Genomic DNA, 20,147 nt, shown 5'->3' on the forward strand with positions numbered 1-20,147 from the left:
TATCTTTTTATTGACTAAATGTCTGTCAAATATTAGAAAGATTGAGAGATCAGGGGGCTCTCACCATTACCCTGTGCCCTTTGTCCTACAATTTTGACATTTTTCGACTGAAAAGTGACAATCTTAGCCCTCCGTAGATATGGAAGATGACGTTATTCTGGTAAATCCATCTAATACAACCTTTATATATACAGAGTCAATGATTTGGTTAAATTTTATAGACATTGAAAGACCCGGGGGGTCTCAACCTCATTTAAGCGGGCTCGGGTAGGTTTTCGCTTTATATTTTGAATATCCAACTGGCACTTTGGGCGCTCCGTAAACCTAGAAGACAGAAAGTGTACCCAAATTCCTTTTAGTCACGTTTGTATCTACCTATTGACTAAATGTCTGTCAAATATTAGAAAGATTGAGAGATCAGGGGGCTCTCACCATTATCTAGTGCCCTTTGTCCTAAAATGTTGACATTTTTCGACTGAAAAGTGACAATCTTAGCCCTCCGTAGATATGGAAGATGACGTTATTCTGGTAAATCCATCTAATACAACCTTTATATATACAGAGTCAATGATTTGGTTAAATTTTATAGACATTGAAAGACCCGGGGGGTCTCAACCTCATTTAAGCGGTCTCGGGTAGGTTTTCGCTATATATTTTGAATATCCAACTGGCACTTTGGGCGCTCCGTACGTAAACCTAGAAGACAGGAAGTGTACCAAATTCCTTTTAGTCACGTTTGTATCTACCTATTGACTAAATGTCTGTCAAATATTAGAAAGATTGAGAGATCAGGGAGCTCTCACCATTGCCCTGTGCCCTTTGTCCTAAAATTTTGATATTTTTCGAATGATTTGTTTTTGTTTTTTTGGCTTTCCATATATATTTCTATTTCTATTTATAAATATTTCTAGAGTTATGGGTTTTTCTTTTTGTCTTAAGAAATATTTTACACAAAAGTACATCTTTGAAGTCGTTTTATTGACAAAACTCTATATTACATATAGACAAATATGTAACATGAAAAAATGGTTTATATTCGAGGACAACGAGAAATTACGACGAGAAATTACGACAGCTTTAAAAGATCATTTAACGATTTCCTACGTATTTTATCAGTCTTTTTAAATATGAAAATCATGCTTTTTATGTTATCAAGTATTTAATTTTCTTATAATTTTTTTCAATAAGTTATGAATATCGAACCAGCTGCTAGCAGCCGATTGGATATTGAATATCGAATAACGAATAACGAACCGGCTGCTAACTTCACATACATTTCAAAACATCACGAAAATTATGATCAACTTACCTTTTAAATTAGACAAACTGTCTAAGTATTGTGAATTAAATTTATCCAAATCACAAAGATGATGATGGCAAAACGATGCACATTTATCTAATATTAAAAAACACTATCGGACGGAAGTGAAATATTCTCCGGTAAACATGAAATCATTTAAAATATTGTAATATTGTAATGTAACATCAATTTACTTTTATTAGATATTCTCCCTGGATACCTAATAACTAATATATGAGGGATACTTAGTGCAATGCTGTACACTAAGTAAATTGTTAACAGCAATAGAGTGCAATAAAGTATATTATCCACGTTAAAAAAAAAAAGATAATATATTGCTTTTATGATGTATGTGCGTCGCAATAAAAGTTGTGCTAGCCCCGGCGTATTTCAGCTGGCCCCTAGACAAAAAAGTGTACTGGTTCAGCGATTATAGACGTAATACTAAACTCCGAAACATAACAATGAACTAAAATCAAAATCATACAAGACGTAGAAGGACAGAGGGGCTATTGGTACTTTACTTTACGGAACGGAACGGAACAGAATTTCATTTAAGGTATCCAAAGGGGGCATTTATCAAAATTTCGAAAAATCTTTAAAACAAAACAAACTTTAAAATTTCTGTGTTTTACGGTTTTCCATATACAAATAACACAAATGTATACTTAATCTCATCTTCACAGGTGAAATGTGCAATAATGTATAACATCGGGAACTATTCTGTAAATGAATATGTCGGATTGTCCTGATAAATTATCATGAAATTAACGCATTTGCAAGTCATGCATTATGATATCTAGACTGACCTCACGTCGTCCTTTCCGACGATGATTAGAAAGATTGGTTCTGATTTTAACTTTTTAAATTTATTATTCCGTTCCGTTCCGTTCCGCAAAGTACCAATTGCTCTGAGGAATTGGTATTTAACGGAATCGAACGGAACCAGACATTTATAATGTAATAAAAGCAGTATGATATAAAAACAAAATGTGTCTGACACCCCTTTTTGCACGAGAAATAAGTGTTTTAGATAGCATTCCCGACCAGATAAATAATTAAGAATTTAAAACAAAGGCAGCTTAGACAAAAAGTCTTACTCCTTCCATTGGTAATTATATTTTTTAAAAGAGGCCTTCCACCTCTCGTGCCGACGAGGATTAGAAACAGTAATCAAGTTGAATCTGATTTAAACTTTTTAATTTATTATTCCGTTCCGTTCCGTTCCGCAAAGTACCAATTGACGTGAGGAATTGGTATTTAACGGAATCGAACGGAACCAGACAATTATAATGTAATAAAAGCAGTATGATAAAAAAAATGTGTCTGACACCCCTTTTTGCAGAAGAAATAAGTGTTTTAGATAGCATTCCCGACCAGATAAATAATTAAGAATTTAACACAAAGGCCGGATAGACAAAAAGTCTTACTTCTTCCATTGGTAATTATATTTTTTAAAAGAGGCCTTCCACCTTTCGTTCCGACGAGGATTAGAAACAGTGATCAAGTTGAATCTGATTTAAACTTTTTAATTTATAATTCCGTTCCGTTCCGTTCCGCAAAGTACCAATTGCTCTGAGGAATTGGTATTTAACGGAATCGAACGGAACCAGACATTTATAATGTAATAAAAGCAGTAAGATAAAAAAAAAATGTGTCTGACACCCCTTTTTGCAGAAGAAATAAGTGTTTTAGATAGCATTCCCGACCAGATAAATAATTAAGAATTTAAAATAAAGGCAGCTTAGACAAAAAGTCTTACTCCTTCCATTGGTAATTATATTTTTTAAAAGAGGCCTTCCACCTCTCGTGCCGACGAGGATTAGAAACAGTAATCAAGTTGAATCTGATTTAAACTTTTTAATTTATTATTCCGTTCCGTTCCGTTCCGCAAAGTACCAATTGCTCTGAGGAATTGGTATTTAACGGAATCGAACGGAACCAGACATTTATAATGTAATAAAAGCAGTATGATAAAAAAAAATGTGTCTGACACCCCTTTTTGCAGAAGAAATAAGTATTTTAGATAGCATTCCCGAACAGATAAATAATTAAGAATTTAACACAAAGGCCGGATAGACAAAAAGTCTTACTTCTTCCATTGGTAATTATATTTTTTAAAAGAGGCCTTCCACCTTTCGTTCCGACGAGGATTAGAAACAGTGATGCAAGTTGAATCTGATTTAAACTTTTTAATTTATTATTCCGTTCCGTTCCGTTCCGCAAAGTACCAATTGCTCTGAGGAATTGGTATTTAACGGAATCGAACGGAACCAGACATTTATAATGTAATAAAAGCAGTATGATAAAAAAAAAATGTGTCTGACACCCCTTTTTGCAGAAGAAATAAGTGTTTTAGATAGCATTCCCGACCAGATAAATAATTAAGAATTTAAAACAAAGGCAGCTTAGACAAAAACAAAAAATCTTACTCCTTCCATTGGTAATTATATTTTTTAAAAGAGGCCTTCCACCTCTCGTGCCGACGAGAATTAGAAACAGTAATCAAGTTGAATCTGATTTAAACTTTTTAATTTATTATTCCGTTCCGTTCCGTTCCGCAAAGTACCAATTGCTCTGAGGAATTGGTATTTAACGGAATCGAACGGAACCAGACATTTAAAATGTAATAAAAGCAGTATGATAAAAAAAAAATGTGTCTGACACCCCTTTTTGCAGAAGAAATAAGTGTTTTAGATAGCATTCCCGACCAGATAAATAATTAAGAATTTAAAATAAAGGCAGCTTAGACAAAAAGTCTTACTCCTTCCATTGGTAATTATATTTTTTAAAAGAGGCCTTCCACCTCTCGTGCCGACGAGGATTAGAAACAGTAATCAAGTTGAATCTGATTTAAACTTTTTAATTTATTATTCCGTTCCGTTCCGTTCCGCAAAGTACCAATTGCTCTGAGGAATTGGTATTTAACGGAATCGAACGGAAACAGACATCTATAATGTAATAAAAACCTGTTCTTTATATTCCATTTAAATTTTTTATTTGTAGACTGCCTACGGATTTATATTGCTCTTATGGGACCCGAGATAAAGGGGGCCAATGGGGGGGGGGGGGGGGGGGGGGCCTGAAAAAATATATTTGTTTTTTATTTCAAGTCCGATTTTGATGAGTTTTTTTACATTAAATTCCTGACAAAAAGCCATGCCTGCCGGGCATTTTTCACATTGCACGTTCCGCAAAGTACCAATTGGTCTGAGGAATTGGTATTTAACGGAATTGAACGGAAAAAGACATCTACAAATGTAATAAAATCAGTATGATAAAAAAAGGCTGACACTTCTTATTTTGAATGAGTGGTAATTGTTTTATATAGCATTCTCGACCTGATCATTAATAAATAATTTAACACAAATGCAGGTTACCCAAAATCCATCCATTCCTTATTATATTTTAAAATTTTCGGGAAAAAAATGATGAAATGGGCAAAAAAATGTTGTCGTTAATTATTAAAGTTCGGAATGAGTTGCTACATTTGTATGTCTAAAGTAATGTTGATCCTCTTGGAATTCATTTGAATGTAAGTTTTAAATTGTGCTAATGAATATCATGCATGTGTATTTAAGTTAAAAAAAAATGAAAAAAAATGTCTTGAATAAAAACAAAGCTCTCGTCAATTATACCTGGCGTCATTACAGTGGTTACAAATGAAAATATCAAAATCAACCTTTTATTAAATTAGAAGTCCGCAACTTTGACAATATACAGTGCGAATGACATAAGCTTTTGATGTAGAAATACAAGTGTACTTAAACTATGACAGTGTCAATTTTTTAATTACTGTAACGGTTATTGGGTTCGGGATTGTGTACTTGTTTTTATGTTGTTCGTTCTATAAATAAAGTTTGAGTACTGCAGACGTCTTTTTGTCACAGCCAAGCTTTTTGTAGATCTCTGCTATTTGTGGTGCCAAATAGGACCCACGTTGCTTGAGAAATGTTTCAGGCATCACACTGGTGTCAGAAGTGTCGACTATTGTGAATTTATTCGACTGAGAAGTTTGGAAATTCATCGGAAAGTTGCCAGTTTGGAAAACCACGTGAGTCGACGATTGGGCGATCCAGAAGCGGATCCCCGTCAATCACAACCCAAACATAATTATTCCGGTGAGATCGTATGATTTTTATACTTTAAATACTGAAAATTGTTTTAATTTTACAAAAAATTTAGCTGACGAAAATTTGCATTTGAAAAAAAATAATTCCGGTGGCTCCGACCTCGTCACCAAATTACCGGACATACAAAAACATTTTTATTTTTTATTTTATTTTAGTCAAGATTTGCATTTTGTATCATAATAATTTGCATATTTTTAGACTGTTTCATGTAATACGTGTTTTTTAAGTATTACAGATCGAATTTAGAAAATAAAGGACTTATGAGTGATACTGTTCTACACAACTATCTCAGGTCTATTCCACTCGTCATCACACAACAGACAAAATATTAATTTTCACCTGCTAAGAGACGGGCTTCATCCTAAAAGAATATGGGCACAAAAGTGGTTTAGAAGATTACCACTTGACATATGCCAAGAGTATTGGTTAGATAGGGAATCATTCTCAGTACACGTCGATCCACAGGATTGAAAATTACAATCTTTTATAAATTGCAATTTAATAATAAACATGAATGACGATACAGTAGTAGAGACGGGTTCTGATCGAAAAGTCAGCGAAGATTCCCCGCCAAATGGTGATCAGTTGGGCATAAAAATGCTTAACGTGTTAGAAAGAATGGGGAACGACATGGGAACCTTGGCTGACACCATGACATATGTTTAGAAAACAGGATGAGGTTTCTGCCAATACAATGCAGCTACTCTACCAACAAAGTAGAAGTATAGAAGAATTGAACAATACGCTTTTGCAGAACCGGGAGACATCGAAATCCGACATTAAGAGCACAGGAACTAATACTTCCGGTTACACAGTTGACGATTTTTCTGGGTCTTCTATTTGTCCAAAGTATGGATTATATGATGGAAATAATGAACACCTAGACCCTAAGTTAGGTGAAAACAAACCAGTTGACAGTTTTCAGGTTGACCAAGAGAACAGTCACAGACAATCTCTGTTCGGTCAAGATAGCAAGCCGAAATCGGTTTTACAGTTCGGTCGTGGGAACAGTCCCAGACCACCTTCATTTAGTTTAGATAATCAACCAATAGGATATTTGCAGTTCGGTCGAGGGAACAGTCCCAGGCCATCGTCCCAGAATACAGATGATGACATACAGACCGGAAGTTTGCAGTTTGGTCGCGGGAACAGTCCCAGACCAAATGCAAATTCACACACACCATTGTCATCAACACAAAGGGATACAACAACACAGAATTTAGATGATGACAGACAGAACGGGAGTTTGCAGTTTGGTCGCGGGAACAGTCCCAGACTAAATGCTAATTCACACACACCATTGTCATCAACACCAAGGGATACCACAACACTCCCCCCTTTTAAACCGTTGTTAAGCACTATAGAAAGATGAGAGTCTAGGTCGAGTTCTATGAACACAAATAATAGACAAGATTTGATAAGAAACATACAACCTTCGTTTTCTAGTGATATTGAAGCTATGCACAGTAGTAACAATACACAGCAGACAAGACAAAAAGTACCAAATAGTGACGTTCCGCACCAAAAACTTCCAACATTCGACGGGAAGGATGATTATGAGGGGTTTATTATCCCATTCAACAGGGAAGCTAGGAGAAACGAATGGACAGAGGAGGAAAAGTTAGATAGGTACATTGAGTGCCTGCGAGGACAGGCGAGTAAATTTATGACCGCAATTCCTCGACAGGAAAGAGATACTTTTGAATCCAATTCGCGTCACATGGAAACAGGTTCAACCGAAAAGAGCCCCCATCCACTGCACGAAAAAAACTATCTGATTTAAGACAACACAATGAAAAGAATGAAGAGTTTGCTGAAGAAGTAAGACGATTAGTCTCAAGAGCATACCCAACAATTAGTATCGAGTTACAAGAGGAACTTGCAGCGGAACACTTTTTGAAGGGCCACAAGAACGCCAAAATAGCATATGAAGCTTTAAACCACCAACCTTAAACTGTATCTTCAGCACTAGATATTGTTGTACAACTACAACACAATTATCATGCTACGTTGGGCAGGGATGTTGATTATAATACAAAACAAAGGACCAGACGCGTTACGTTGAAAGATGAAGAGGAAAAGAGTACTGACCAATATGAAGGGATGGACAGCGTTAGGCAGTTGGTAAATTCATTTCGGAAACCAGATAATCAAACATTACAGAATGAAATCAAAGCACTAAGAGATCTTTTAGAAAGGGCCATGCTGCATGATTCAAAACCAGCTACCTTGACAGCACAGTCAACGGGATGTTATTTTTGTGGCGAAAAAAGCCATTTCAAACGTGATTGTCCAAAAAGATCACGATCACCCAGCCCTATGAGAAGACAAGATACTGGTGCTGATTGTGAAAGGAGATATATTATCAAATTGGCAGAGGACAAGATTTACTCATTCCAATTCAAGTCAATGGCAATAAGGTCGATGCTATTGTTGATACAGGAGCAGATGTAACGGTACTTTCAAGATCCTTTGCAAATTGTATTGGTTTGAGCGGTACTACCGGTATAAAAGCTTGCTTATTGAATGCAGAAAATGGGAAAGAAATGGAGGCTGACATGAATATTGTTGCAAAGCTTCAACTGGGTAAAAAGGAGATAATTTGGAAAGTATGCATTGCCCCCATAAGAGATGATATTTTGATTGGAATAGACTTACTGAAAGAAGTAGATGGTACCATAATGGCCAAATAAGGTGATCTCCTGATAAATAATGAGCTGATACCAGGACGGTATCGAACAGAAAATGATTGCCAAATATCAAGAGTGACGGCTGAAATGGAACCCACTTTAGATACTTTAAAGCCCATGAACGAGACAGATGTATATGGAGGAGTTGAAAGTCTAAAAGAAAGTATTGTTGATGTTTTAGACCCAGCTTCCTTACAAGACAATAACAACACTGGGTCGGTTTTAGTGGAAACTCGCCTACAGGATAATCTTGAAAAAGATAATGTTTCAGACATGGACGAGGTAAGTGTGATTGGTTCAAATGTGCCACATGAGCCGAGGACACAGGCTCCAGACTCAGGTGGGTTTGAGAACAAGAATATTAAGCTATCGCAAGAATGTGTTGTCGAAATTTCAGATGCTTATGATGCGGCTAACGACGATAAATCTGATAGTTCAAAGAAAGAGAATTCACTATTTGAAGACTATATCATATGTTCATTAGAACAGACGATACAAAGTTTAGATTCGGGCAAGAATTCAACCAAACAAGATGATGAATCAGAACAGAAGGAGATTATATCACGTGATTCGGGGACACTGAGTCCAGTCTCAAGTGGTAGTAAGACCCATGCAAACGTAACCAAGAAGATAGGGTCTCTCAATGATGCCTTAAATCCAAAGATTTCACCAAGATGGATGACAGTTCAGATTCCAGTGAGTCGAGGACACAGGCTCCAGACTTACCTGGGAATCATCAGATGACAAAAGAAAAGCACCCACCTAAAATCAGTCGATATGGACGCAAAATAAACCAACCCTTACGTTTCAAAGATTGACAAAAACATTTGTGCAAAAAAATAAGAGATATTCTTATTGAGAACTGTCTGTTTATAAAGAAAAGGGGGGATAGTGTAACGGTTATTAGGTTCGGGATTGTGTACTTGTTTTTATGTTGTTCGTTCTATAAATAAAGTTTGAGTACTGCAGACGTCTCTTTGTCACAGCCAAGCTTTTTGTAGATCTCTGCTATTTGTGGTGCCAAATAGGACCCACGTTGCTTGAGAAGTGTTTCAGGCATCACATTACATTGTGTTAAACTCGCACGTCAATCTTTTGTCTGTCAAGTTTTGATCACTGTTTCTAATCATCTTCGGAAGGCCCCTTTTTGTCGAGCCTTCGACTTTAGTCGAAAAAGCGAGACTAAACGATCCTACTTTCCGTCGTCGTCGGCGTCGTCGTCGGCGGCGTCCACATATATTCACTCTGTGGTTAAAGTTTTTGAAATTTTGATAACTTTCTTAAACTATACTGGATTTCTAACAAACTTGGACAGAAGCTTGTTTATGATCATAAGATAGTATCCAGAAGTAAATTTTGTAAAAATAAAATTCCGTTTTTTCCGTATTTTACTAATAAATGGACTTAGTTTTTCTGCGGGGAAACATTACATTCACTCTGTGGTTAAAGTTTTTAGAATTTTAATAACTTTCTTAAACTATCCTTGGTTTGAACCAAATTTTGACAGAAGCTTGTTTATGATCATAAGATAGTATCCAGAAGTAAATTTTGTAAAAAAATAAATCCATTTTTTCCGTATTTTACTTTTAAATGGACTTAGTTTTTCTGAGTGGAAACATTACATTCACTCTGTGGTTAAAGTTTTTAAAATTTTAATAACTTTCTTAAACTATCCTGGGTTTGTACCAGACTTGGACAGAAGCTTATTTATGATCATAAGATAGTATCCAGAAGTAAATTTTGTAAAAAGATAACTCCATTTTTTCTGTATTTTACTTTTAAATGGACTTATATTTTCTTCCAGTTAACATTACATACAGTCCGCAGTTAAAGTTTTCAAAACATTAATTAGATTCATTAACTATCCTAGATTTTTACCAAACTTGGACAGAAGCTTCTTACAATCAAAAGATAGTATCAAGAGGAATGTTTTTATTGATTTTTTTCCTCATTTTTTGTTGAGCCTGCGATTTACAGCAAAAGTAGGCGAGACACTGGGTTCCGCGGAACCCTTACAAATTTTTTAATTTATAATTACCAATGGAAGTAGAAAGACCTTTTTATCTAACCTGTCTTTGTGTTATTTTTTATACGTCCGTCAATTTTGACGGGACGTATTATGGTATACAAATGTCCAGTGTCCGTCCGTCCGTCCGCCCGTCTGTCCGTCTGTCCGGTGTAAACATGTCGCACCGTAACTTGAGAACGACTTATCCAAATTTCATGAAACTTAACATAGTTGTTTCTTATGATGGTCAAATGATCTGTATACTCTTTTGTGAAAATAAGATTACAACTTTTTGAGTTACGGCACTTTGTAACTAAAACAGGGGTGTGTTTTTTTCACATGTCGCACCGTATCTCAAAAACGATTCTTGATTATGGCTTTAAACTTTAAATACTTCTTAGTTATATTAATCTTAATATCTGTATACTTTTTGGTGATGATTCAAAATTTAATTTTTGAGTTATTGAGTATTTTGTAAAAAAGGGGGAGGTTTTTTTTGTGAAAATAAGATTACAACTTTTTGAGTTACGGCACTTTGTAACTAACACAGTGGTGTGTTTTTTACACATGTCGCACCATATCTCAAAAACGATTTATGATTATTACTTAAAACTTTACACATGTCTTTGTTATATTAATTTTAAGATCTGTATACGTTTTGGTGATGATTCAAAATTTCATTTTTGAGTTATTGAGTATTTTGTAAAAAAAAAAGGGGGGTGGTTACATGTCGCACCATATCTCAAAAACGATTTATGATTATTGCTTAAAACTTTACACATGTCTTTGTTATATTAATCTTAAGATCTGTATACGTTTTGGTGATGATTCAAAATTTCATTTTTGAGTTATTGAGTATTTTAAAAAAAAAAAGGGGGGGGGGTTTACATGTCGCACCATATCTCAAAAACGATTTATGATTATTGCTTAAAACTTTACACACTTCTTTATATTAATCTAAAGATCTGTATACTTTTTGGTGATGATTCATTTTTATATTTTCGAGTTATTGAGTTTTTTGTAAAAAAAGAGTTTTTTTTTTCACATGTTGCGCTGTATCTCTATTGCTTAAAACTTAACAGGCTAATGTTGCGTCGGGTTTCCAAATACATCTTGTACAATGATGAATCTTCCTATTGAGCGGGAATAAGGAAGGAGTCAGGATATACTAAGCATGACATCCTGTACAACCCTGTGTTATTCAAAAAAGATTTATGTTTTTTCACAAGACGACGGGCGTATCATGCGCTCATGGCGCAGCTGTTTATTTAAATATTGATCAAGTCGAAATGCTATCTAAAACACTTACCACTCATTCAAAAAAGAAGGGTCTGACTTGTTTTTATCATACTGCTTTTATTACATTATAGATGTCGGTTTCCGTTCGATTCCGTTAAATACCAATTCCTCAGAGCAATTGGTACTTTGCGGAACGGAACGGAACGGAAAAAATATATTAAAAAGTTTAAATCAGATCCAACTTGATTACTGTTTCTAATCCTCGTCGGAACGAGAGGTGGAAGGCCTCTTTAAAAAAATATAATTACCAATGGAAGGAGTAAGACTTTTTGTCTAAGCTGCCTTTGTTTTAAATTCTTAATTATTTATCTGGTCGGGAATGCTATCTAAAACACTTATTTCTTCTGCAAAAAGGGGTGTCAGACACATTTTTTTTTATCATACTGCTTTTATTACATTATAAATGTCTGGTTCCGTTCGATTCCGTTAAATACCAATTCCTCAGAGCAATTGGTACTTTGCGGAACGGAACGGAACGGAATAATAAATTAAAAAGTTTAAATCAGATTCAACTTGATTACTGTTTCTAATTCTCGTCGGCACGAGAGGTGGAAGGCCTCTTTTAAAAAATATAATTACCAATGGAAGGAGTAAGATTTTTTGTTTTTGTCTAAGCTGCCTTTGTTTTAAATTCTTAATTATTTATCTGGTCGGGAATGCTATCTAAAACACTTATTTTTCTGCAAAAAGGGGTGTCAGACACATTTTTTTTTATCATACTGCTTTTATTACATTATAAATGTCTGGTTCCGTTCGATTCCGTTAAATACCAATTCCTCAGAGCAATTGGTACTTTGCGGAACGGAACGGAACGGAATAATAAATTAAAAAGTTTAAATCAGATTCAACTTGATTACTGTTTCTAATTCTCGTCGGCACGAGAGGTGGAAGGCCTCTTTTAAAAAATATAATTACCAATGGAAGGAGTAAGATTTTTTGTTTTTGTCTAAGCTGCCTTTGTTTTAAATTCTTAATTATTTATCTGGTCGGGAATGCTATCTAAAACACTTATTTCTTCTGCAAAAAGGGGTGTCAGACACATTTTTTTTATCATACTACTTTTATTTCATTATAAATGTCTGGTTCCGTTCGATTCCGTTAAATACCAATTCCTCAGAGCAATTGGTACTTTGCGGAACGGAACGGAACGGAATTATAAATTAAAAAGTTTAAATCAGATTCAACTTGATCACTGTTTCTAATCCTCGTCGGAACGAAAGGTGGAAGGCCTCTTTTAAAAAATATAATTACCAATGGAAGAAGTAAGACTTTTTGTCTATCCGGCCTTTGTGTTAAATTCTTAATTATTTATCTGGTCGGGAATGCTATCTAAAACACTTATTTCTTCTGCAAAAAGGGGTGTCAGACACATTTTTTTTATCATACTGCTTTTATTACATTATAATTGTCTGGTTCCGTTCGATTCCGTTAAATACCAATTCCTCAGAGCAATTGGTACTTTGCGGAACGGAACGGAACGGAATAATAAATTAAAAAGTTTGAATCAGATTCAACTTGATTACTGTTTCTAATCCTCGTCGGCACGAGAGGTGGAAGGCCTCTTTTAAAAAATATAATTACCAATGGAAGGAGTAAGACTTTTTGTCTAAGCTGCCTTTGTTTTAAATTCTTAATTATTTATCTGGTCGGGAATGCTATCTAAAACACTTATTTCTCGTGCAAAAAGGGGTGTCAGACACATTTTGTTTTTATATCATACTGCTTTTATTACATTATAAATGTCTGGTTCCGTTCGATTCCGTTAAATACCAATTCCTCAGAGCAATTGGTACTTTGCGGAACGGAACGGAACGGAATAATAAATTTAAAAAGTTAAAATCAGAACCAATGTTTCTAATCATCGTCGGAAAGGACGACGTGAGGTCAGTCTAGATATCATAATGCATGACTTGCAAATGCGTTAATTTCATGATAATTTATCAGGACAATCCGACATATTCATTTACAGAATAGTTCCCGATGTTATACATTATTGCACATTTCACCTGTGAAGATGAGATTATAGTACATTTGTGTTATTTGTATATGGAAAACCGTAAAACACAGAAATTTTAGTTTGTTTTGTTTTAAAGATTTTTCGAAATTTTGATAAATGCCCCCTTTGGATACCTTAAATGAAATTCTGTTCCGTTCCGTTCCGTTCCGTTCCGTTCCGTAAAGTACCAATAGCCGACAGAGGCTCCTGGATTGGGACAGGCGCACAAATGCGGCGGGGTTTAACATGTTTCGTGAGATCACAACCCTCCCCTATACCTCTAGCCAATAAAGAATGTAAAACACACAGTAATACGAACAGTAAAACGCACTTCAATAGGAAATACAAGTCCTATGTCAGAATAGGAAACAAACTAAGAAACTAATTAAAATGCATGACAATGATAATAAAAAGGACTACTATACATAAGACTAGCAGTTACTGTCATACGCCAGCTCCAGATCTCAATTAAACTAATTGAAAGGTTTTAAATTTCCTCATTATGCACACTCTCTCCCTGTTGCATTTATTGCTAATTTGTTCCAGAACATTCATGAAATATTTGTCACTGGCAACAACAAAAAGTCGATAATTTAAAATAGGTTGTTTACATACAAATTACGAAGAAACGTAAGATTCAACTTCCGAGGAGAAAGTTGCCCTTATAGATGGATTTAAATATGTTTTAACTTCACTTTGGTCAAACACCTCTTTAATTGTTTCGTTCTTATTTTGCTTGAATTTCAAATTTCAGTTTCAGCGTTCCATATGTGAATTCTTTACTTCAAATTCTGCGTTTAACATTGTACTGGTTTTTCGAGAGTGACATTGGTGTACGGCCAAAAATGGAAAAAAATCCACCATGCAGCTGACAGTGTGGCTTCTCTTTGCACGCCCCATTCTGACTGGGTGAACATGTGAACTTTTAGTTTGCTAAAAGTCGATTGTCGTACGATAACTTCAAATATAAATACCCAAATAACAAAATGCAAATACGGGACAGTAATATCCTTTAATACAAAAAAATCTATTCCTTTTGTTTACTATAACAAAACAGTGGTTGATTTAGAACCTATAATGGAGCTACGTGTATGATAACCAGTCCAAACGTTGTCTTTAAGGTAGCAACCATGTAACTTTAAAAGTGGGGTGAGGTTGTTTTGTCGAAGCGCTAACAATTTTATTAAGTTTTTCATCGCCATTAATCAACTTGTCTGGTTCAAAATTTAACACTAAAAGGCATGGATATTTTTTTTGTCCTCTTCTGGCACAGAATATTATATCATCAAATTAGGGATCAGAATATTTTAATGTACCATTATCGAAGCCCCTAGTGGTAGTATCAAGTAAAAAACAGGGACTATCTAAATATTGGTTCCCCAGACGATTACCATTTATCGTTGATAAAAACTTTTGAACACAATTTTCAACTTTCAACGACACCTACAACTGGATAGATGCGTGCTTAATGTAGTACAGCGCCAACTATTACATAAACATGAATGCAAGTTGGGTGCTTAATGTAGTACAGCGGTAATTATTACATAGATATGAATGCTCGTGAAAATAATGTTTATGGTATACGTTTATATATGATATGAAAGGTTTCAACTTTTACAAAACCAGAGCTATACGTTGGATTTAAAAGTTTACTTTATTTGACCTTTTCAATTTTATTTGACTTTATTTGTCTTTTTAAGTTAACTTAATTTGGTTCGAGTGTTAATGATAAGTCTTTTGTAAACGAAACGTGCGTCTGGCGCAAAAACCGGCAAAATTTATATTCCGGTATCTATGATGAGTTTTTGTAGATACCTTGTAACAGTATCTTGGCTCCAATTTGCTGATATTACCGTCTTAATTTCAGCGTAAAAAAGATTATATTAAAAACCTCCCATACTGTGGACTAGCACAACCTTAAACCATGCATTCAGTATCATGAAGCGCTTTTCTTGATCGACCTCCTTACGGAACGCTTAAAGCTGAATATTCAGGGCAAACAACTTACAAAGAACAGATAAAAACGTTTAAGATGATCTTTCATTCTGTACATGAAATGATATATTCTTTAGCCAACATGATTGCAGAAAGTAAGAAGTCGTAAAGCAAAACAGAAAAAAAATGAAATCAAAAGAGATAATACATCGTGTATTGGGCCTTTTTATGGCTTAGAGTTTAGTAGAAAATGTATATACATGCTCAACATAAACATACTATTTGACCTACTGCGAGTTGTTCAGTTTTTACTGTTACTCCTGTTTCTCCTAAAATATGGGTGCTAGAAAAAACAGCAGGTAAAATGGTCAATATCAGAACCGTACGTCTGGTTTTTAAATGAATTATCTTCTTTTAAGAAATATTAATTTTGTCATCCAATTTTCACCGCTTCCAACTGTCCGTTTTATTTCATACATAAACTTTTAAGTATCAGTATGTTTTTAATTCATATTGTTTCGTTTCGTTCCGCTTTTATTTCGTTTCGCTTTTTCAGGTATTCCTCTTATTGCCCCTTTTCTATTTTGATATTTTAAGCAAACATTTAAAAAATGAAACTTTCAAAAAGTGAAATAATCAAATTGCGCGTAAGGTTTAGTATTTTAAAAGTTTGGTCAAATTTCTAAACTATCAAATTTATAAACGATATTTAGAATTTTGATATTTTAATAATTTGGTTAAAATTTCAAAATTTCAAAACTTTAACACAATTTGAAATTTTGATATTTTAAAACTTTGATCAATATTCCAAAAATCAAACATTTCAAAACTTTTTAAAACTTTGAATTGATAAGTGTTACACGGACCTGTATTCCTACTGTATTCATAAATGTAAAAGCACCACACTTGCACACAGAATACTTTTAAACATATATCACCATGGTGCTAAATGGCCCTACAGAGAACCAAGTAAATTTGTTTATACAGATGTAGATTCTAGATACAAAGCTGTGTATCCATCTGATTGGTGTGTTTGAGCTTTTGGTTTTGATATTAGCTTAGGGAAAAGTAAAATCACAAAAATACTGAACACCGAGGAAAGACTCAAAATCAAAAGCTCAAAGGCATCAAACGAATGGACAAAAACTGTCATATTCCTGACTTGGTTCATTTCGTTTAAAATTTTCATCGGAACTCGGTATTTTTGATATTTTACTTTTACTGTAATTAGATATATGAAGATGTGGTATGAGTGCCAATGAGATAACTCTCCATCCCAGTCACAATTTATAAAAATAAACCATTAAAAGTCAAAGTTCGGTCTTCAAAATGGAGCCTATCGTCGCTGTTATGCAAAAACCTCGTATCTCAATTTTTTGCGGAAATCTTTTTATCGATTATTTTGGATTAAGTATGTATGTTCCATTGTATGCGAAAATATCTGATCTTCTAACCAATCATTAATCCGAATTCTGACATATGACGAAAAAGTGTAGTCGGATTGGTGAGACATTATGTTGTGCGAAAATATCGTATTTCAAAACCGGCAGCTGACATTATAACAGGAAGAGTTTAATCAATTTCAGGTTCTCAACGCTAATATATTAGCTTAAGAATAAGGAAAAGCTTTGAAAATACAATATAGTAGCAGAAAGTTTTGCTCGTCTTGGTAATTGATTGGTTAAAAGATCAGATATTTTGGCATACAAAGGAACATACATATTTAATTCTAAAAAAGCGATAAAAGATTTCAGTTTTTACTGCCTGGTGTAAAATTATCAAAACCTTAGATACGAGGTTTTTGCATAACAGCGACGCTATGCTCTTGTCAATTCCCCTCTTGATATAATTTTAAGGAATCAACACTAACCTATGTACATTAATACATATAATGTAAGAGAATGTACAATGATTGGGTATATGAACATTGATTAATTGATTGATTCATGGTGTTTAACGCCACATTCAGCACTTAGCATTATCATGGTTGCCATTGTATTTTTGGAATTCGTAGTAACAAGAGAAAAACATTGAACTTCGAACGGAACACGTGTTATCAGAAGATCAAAGTCTAGTGATCTTGCAAAAAAAAAGAGGTTTCAAACCCATTATTTAAGTGTCGACAATATAGAGCACTATACAAATTGACATAAAACAATATCAATCATGGTAATTTTAAGTGTTTGTTCTGATTGTTAATGAGTGGTTACATCCTTTAAAAGTATCTATTTTCCTATTTAAACAGTGCATATTCGCAAACCAAATATATATAAGATACTTTTATATTTGCAGTCACTCTACAGAATTAACCCCTTCACAAGTCATTAAAAAAATCGCTCATCTAACAACAATAGTCTATATCTACACTTGCTAAAAAATAAACAGATAAATTCAATGTCTTCGAAAGAATGGTATCTGTAAATCTATTAAGATTCCACTAAAGTCATATTATAGGACACCACATAAACATCTAAACTTTGCCTGTATTTTTTAACCTATAACGAAGAAAGTCCTAAACCATGGGAACATGTGTTCATTAAAACGCACTGTGTAAATTGTAAATAAACTTGAAATTATTATGTTGTTGCCAAACCAGTTAATAGGATGAACACTAAATTTTCAAAGAAAAAATCTGGAGGCCTGCTAGATCACTTAATTTGTTTAAAATTAAAAAACGCATTTTTGCATTTTTTCTTCTTTCAAAAATTCAATCATACCAAGCATAATTTTGGGGAATGTTCTAGTAAGAAAACCAATGCCGATACATTTAATTTCAGAATTTTAATTTGATGACAATACAAGCTATTACGAGGCATGAATAAAAGGCTTCAAAAAGTTGATTTCCTGGAAAGCCATTAAAATTGCATAGTGGATAGATGGCTAATGTAAATGTTAAATGATGTATCTGAAACATTTTTTTTCATTGGGTAAGGTAGGGATAGTTTTTGCTTCAATAGAAGTCGCATGACGTTTTTTTTAATATGCTTATGAATAATAAGTATGTTTTAATTACATGTAATCTGAAGATTTAATTAGTTAGTAATTTGACGATTTTTTTAATTTTCAAAGAAGGAAATTCATCCTTATACCTAAATATTAGAAGATATACCTAAGATTACCTAAGCTGTATTTGGCAAAACTTTTGGTCCTCAATGCTGTTTTTTTTTTTATTCGAGCCTGAATGATGAGTCTTTAGTGTGTACCAAGTCAGGAAAATGGCCATTGTTATATTATATTTCGTTTCTGTGTGTGTGTTACATTTTAGTGTTGTGTTTCTGTTATGCCGTAGTTCTCCTGTTATATTTGATGTTTTCCCTTCAGTTTTAGTTTGTAAGCCGGATTTTTTTTCTCAATCAATTTATGAATTTCGAACAGCGGGATACTACTGCTGTCGTTATTTAGTAGACAAACGTGTAACCCGGATTTTTTTTCTCTCAATCGATTTATGAATTTCGAACAGCGGGATACTACTGCTGCCGTTATTTAGTAGAGAAACGTGTAACCCGTTTTTTTTCCTTCTCTATATCGATTTATGAATTTCGAACAGCTGGATACTACTGCTGCCTTTATTTAGTAAACAAAATACGCGTCCGACGCAAATATAGAATTGCAATCTTAAATTTGTATCTATGATGACTGCCATGCCAGTGATAGGTTTAGCGCTATAAAACCAGGTTCAATCCACTACTATCTACATTTGAAAATGCATGTACCAAGTCAGGAATATGACAGTTGTTGTCCATTTGTTTGATGTGTTTAATCATTTGATTTTGCCATTTGATTTGGGACTTTCCGTTTTGAATTTTCTCGGAGTTTAGTATTTTTGTGATTTTACTTGTTATTTATACCAAGAATCAAACTTCAGTGATCTTATAATAGGGTTTTATCAGTTTATTTTACATTACTTCAGACACTTACCTTATTATTATCATCCAGACGCTTTCAAGTAACAATCAATATATCTAAAACAAAATTGCCGGGGCTTGTTGACTAATATGACACAGGAAAATATACTATTATCAATCAAACATGTTGATAATCCAGAGAGACACTCCCCTAATTCTATAATAAAATTGTTATAAATATTAAGTACACTTCAAGTACTTCTATAAAACCGGAAAAAAATAAAGTTTTAAGATAAGTGGAAACATTTTTATCAACCAATCAATGTGCTTAGAATTTGAGCTATATCATCAAATGAACTTTTACAAAATGAAGCACAGTAAAGGATAACGATAAGAGTAATTGAAGTACGTTTACAAAAAACATTAAGTCTTTTGAAGCCATTGTGACCAGGAGAAAATACGTCTTCATAATCAATTAATAGACCTATAATTATATAAGAGAACTCTTGGTAGATTTGTTTGATTTTTGGTATTGTCCAAACTACATCGATATTTTCTAGAATTTTCTCACGTCTTTGAATTTTTGAAAAACTAATTACCTTAGCTGTATTTGGCAAAACCTTTAGGGATTTTGGTCCTCAATGCTCCTCCACTTCGTACTTTATTTGGCCTTTTAAACTTTTTTGAATTCGAGCGTCACTGATGAGTCTTTTGTGACGAACGGTGTATCTGGCGTAAATGGAAAATATTGATCCTGGTATCTATGATGAGTTTATTTTCAAAAAGGGAGTGCAAAAAATAGATAAGTTTAGATTAACAAATAAATGTCATTACATTTAGATGAAAGCTAATTTTGAGTTGACAATTTCAATAATAAAGATGTTACGACCTCGACTGTTTCTTACTGAATAGGACATATTAAAAGAAAATATATTTCATCG

General features: G+C 33.9%; 1 protein-coding gene across 2 annotated transcripts in view; it reads right to left on the reverse strand.

Moving 5' to 3' along the window:
• Positions 1 to 20,147, reverse strand: part of LOC134701613 (uncharacterized) — a 51,378-nt gene extending 31,231 nt beyond the window's left edge. Inside the window, exon 1 of one of the 2 annotated variants that reach the window (XM_063562749.1) lies at positions 19,280 to 20,147. In XM_063562749.1, the coding sequence (XP_063418819.1) occupies positions 19,280 to 19,293 (14 nt within the window). In that variant the 5' untranslated portion in view covers positions 19,294 to 20,147. Of the gene's footprint in view, positions 1 to 1,309; positions 1,527 to 19,279 lie in introns of those variants that run through there. The other variant, XM_063562750.1, reaches the window with a different exon arrangement.

This window comes from Mytilus trossulus, unplaced genomic scaffold (assembly GCF_036588685.1).
Source record: "Mytilus trossulus isolate FHL-02 unplaced genomic scaffold, PNRI_Mtr1.1.1.hap1 h1tg000247l__unscaffolded, whole genome shotgun sequence".
Taxonomy (NCBI): domain Eukaryota; kingdom Metazoa; phylum Mollusca; class Bivalvia; order Mytilida; family Mytilidae; genus Mytilus; species Mytilus trossulus.